This window comes from Mesoplodon mirus (genome assembly GCF_964341445.2).
Source record: "Mesoplodon mirus genome assembly, chromosome: 2".
Lineage (NCBI taxonomy): Eukaryota > Metazoa > Chordata > Mammalia > Artiodactyla > Ziphiidae > Mesoplodon > Mesoplodon mirus.
In genome coordinates, this window is record NC_138977.1 from 45,474,833 (window position 1) to 45,478,626 (window position 3,794).

The following is a 3,794-nucleotide window of genomic DNA, read 5'->3' on the forward strand; positions in this document are numbered from 1 at the left end:
ATCAGTCCTTCCTCCACAATTCATTCTCAGTGGAATAGCCAGAGTGACTCATGCCTCTTTCTCCTGAAATGTCTCTCTAGGGCTCTCTACAAAGCTTAACATTGTGTCAGAGGCAAAGGGAAAATATTTAAGAGATTCAGATCCATTTTCATGGAGCAGGCTATGAAGGGTGAATTTGGAGCTGAGAGACAATAAATTAATAACTAGCATAGGGTCTATAGTAATTCTTTTAGGATTCACTAATTAATAGAGCATAAAGTGCCAAAGAGTAACTATAACTTCAGAAATACCTTAAAATATGTTGACATGTCTGAGTCACTATGCTTTTTTAATAGACAAATATTATTTGGTGAGCCTATGGTTTTGGAAATCGCTGGCACAACACCAAAGCCTTTGGGAACTGCTAGTCAAGAAGGTGTTGTACAAATACCTTTGCATAGACATAATGCCCTTTACAATCTGCCTGTGTTATCTTCCCAGATTCCTTTCACAAGACTTTTCCAGATTCTTTTCACAAGACTTTCTCTACATTCTTCCTACAGTCTAACCAAATCAGAATAACCTGGCAAATTCCTTCTCATCCTTCAAGACCCTATTCAAATTCTATCCTTTTTCCTGAGCTTTTCCTGACAACCCTGGCACAGTTATTCTCTCCATCTTCTCTATTCCCACTGAAGAAAGTGTATAGAATGCATGCAAATTCCTTTTTGGGGGGGATAGGGATAAATAGTTATAAACTTTCAAGCACTGTTCTAATTACCTTATACTTTATATGCTTTATACTTTATATACCTTATATACTTCATAAAATTCTTTATATAATTCTTAAAAACCTTAATAAGTGGCTACTACAATTAGTATCTCCATTTTGCAAATGAGGAAACAGAAGCTTAGGTTGTGTAATTCTCATTTAGATATTGAGGAGCACAGCTGGAAAATGTACCCAGACCTGGGCAATTCCAAACCTCATGTACTAAACCATTATGCAATATATCCTTCCAATATTAGCACTTATCAGAGTGTATTGTAATATTTTAGTTTGCATACATGTTGCCTCCCTGGATAAAACTCTTTCAGAGACTGAATCTTACCCACCTTTGTATTCTCAGCATTTACACAGTGCCTGGAAAATAATAAGGGCCCAGTATTTTTTTTCTGGGGTGAATAAATAGCAATTGTACAGATAGCAGTTAAATATAAATCAAAGTACTTCCTGATTGAATATGAAAGTAATGGTACAGACAATAAGTGGTCTTAGAGGCTCTGAGAAAAGAAAGATCCATGTGTACTGTAGCATTCGTGAAGACTTCATTGTGGTCTGGAGCCAGACCTTAACTCAAAAAGAGAATTTGATCTGACAACAGGAAAAAAGATATAGGTGCAAAAGTCAAGGCAAAAAACCCTGCAATGAACATGATGTGTGTATGGTGCATGAGTGAACTCACCCTCAGTATAATGTAGAGAGAAACAAAGGCTGATATTGGATCAGAAGGGTGGGGGCAATTTGCAGAGCATATTGGAAGTCATGTTGAGGGATTTGGATAGCATGGAAGAAAAGACTAAGAGCGTGACTTCTGGTTTCATGTGGAGTTTGCATTCCAGAACTACCAGTAGCTGGGTAATCTGGGAGTTTCCTAAATGTTCTAAAATTCTTCTGGCCTTGAAGACACCACCACCTCAGAGCTGATGGCCATGGATGGTGGGCCCTTGGGCCACATCTCCTATGAGCTGTTTGCAGACAAATTTCCAAAGACAGCAGAAAACGTTTGTGCTCTGAGCACCGGGGAGAAAGGATTTGGTTGTAAAGCTTCCTGTTTTCACAGAATTATTCTGGGATTTATGTGTCAGGGTGATGACTTCACACACCATAATGGCACTGGTGGCAAGTCCATCTCTGGGGAGAAATTTGATGAGACTTTCATCCTGAGTCATACAAGTCCTGGCACCTTGTCCATGGCAAGTGCTGGATCCAACACAAATGATTACCAGGTTTTTATCTGCACTGCCAAGACTGAGCAGTTGGATGGCAAGCATGTGGTCTTTGGCAAGGTGAGAGAGGACATGAATATTTTGGGAGTCATAGGGTGCTTGCGGCCCAGGAATGGCAAGACCAGCAAGAATATCGCCATTGCTGACTGTGGACAAATCTAATAAATTTGACTTGTAGGAAAAAAAAAATCTTCCAGTTGTACAATTGAATATTTACAGTACTCTTCTGAGGATTAAAATAATTAATCCATGTAAAAAAGAACTTAGTGTAACAGTCAGCACAGAGCAAATACTCAGTATATATTAGTGGTTAATGTTGTAATTATTGAATATTATTAATGGGAACCACATTCTAGAACCACATGATATTAGTAATATTCTAGAAATCTTAATCCTTCTGTAGGAATGGGGGAACCTGGAACTTGAAGACAAGTTAGGGGACTATTGAAATAATCTTGGCCTATAGTTAAAAAAATTTTTTTGATTACAACAATGAGAATGGAAAGAAGTAACTCTGAGAAATGAGTTTAAGAAAAAAAATGATAGAATTCACAAAGTAATTGCAGTTGAGGGGCACAGAAAATGGAGGCATTAAAAAATAACTTCAGTGTTTTACACTCTTGAGCTCAAGAAATGTAGATTCCATTGGAAAAAATACAGACAATGGGAGAAAATCTAATTGAGGGGAATAAAATGATACTGGATTTGAGGAGGAGGAGACAATTGGAAATCCATGGAAAATATCTAATCTGACTGAAGAGATAAAGGATTGGAGTTTAGTTAAATGAATAAGACAGCAAGTATACATTTAAAAAATTATCCAAATAAAGGTAATTAAAGTAGTAAAAATCGATAAACTTTCTTCTTTAAAAAAATTATGTCATGGGGCAAAACCAAAGTTTGACACATTGGGAACATCCAGAGTTAAATTATGGAAGAAAGAAGAAGAGCCAATGAAGAGAAAATGTTCTCAGAGGCAAGAGGAAGACAGGGTAGAGCCCTGCTATGAGCAAGATATGCTATGTGTTCTGAGAGGCAATATTAGGCATGAGAGCAGGCCATTATATAGACTACTTTTAGTAACGTGATGATGAATGGCCATCTGAGGAATGAGAAGAAAGCTGATACAAGAAGACCTTCTCAGTAAAAAATAAAGAATGAGGCAAGGTCATTTGCTGAGAATGATGGAAGAAGATGGAGCTGAGTGCTTAGTTGGGACCTTGGAAGAAAAGATATGAAATTCTTGAATTGGGTAATTTGAGGAGAGTTTATAGAGTTGTGAGCAAGGATTAGGAAGGAAAAGGGAAGGTGCGTTACCCCAGGGCTAGTGGTTGGGAAAACTATTACCATCCCTGGGCCTGGAGAAGAGAGAGGAGAGAGCAGTTACTGGGACCTAGAGAAAGCTGTTTGGAGAGGACCACTTGGCAGGAGCTGTGGCCTTTAGGTAAAGGGACATAGCCAACCTGCAGGAACTGGTAAGGAGGGAGCTGGGGGAATAAGTGGTCTGACCTCACTCTCCTCTTGCCCTCTAGATTTCAGGTAAAGCCATTAGCTGAACCAAGCTGGAAGCTAGAGGGCCAGGGGGCCAGATTCTTACAATCTCATGGATCAGCTTCCTACAGCACAGAGCAGGATAGATACCGAGGGAAATGGATCCAGCATGACTGCTTACAAAGAGTGGGAAAGGTTTGGCAGTGTCACTGTCAGAACAGGGACGGGGAGCCAAGGGATGAAAAAGAATTGCCAAGTTTCTCTAGAAGATCTGGTTGATGCTAGTCAGTACTTTAAAATAAAGGCACTACAGA

General features: G+C 39.1%; 1 protein-coding gene across 1 annotated transcript; it reads left to right on the plus strand.

Annotated features, from left to right (window-relative positions):
* Positions 1-1,692: 1,692 nt before the first annotated feature.
* LOC309795447 (peptidyl-prolyl cis-trans isomerase A-like) lies at positions 1,693-2,151 on the plus strand (the record flags this gene model as incomplete). The annotated part of the gene is made up of 1 exon (XM_082607811.1): positions 1,693-2,151. The coding sequence occupies one exon, from the start codon at positions 1,693-1,695 to the stop codon at positions 2,149-2,151; it is 459 nt and encodes a 152-aa protein (XP_082463937.1).
* Between the last annotated feature and the right edge of the window lie 1,643 nt (positions 2,152-3,794).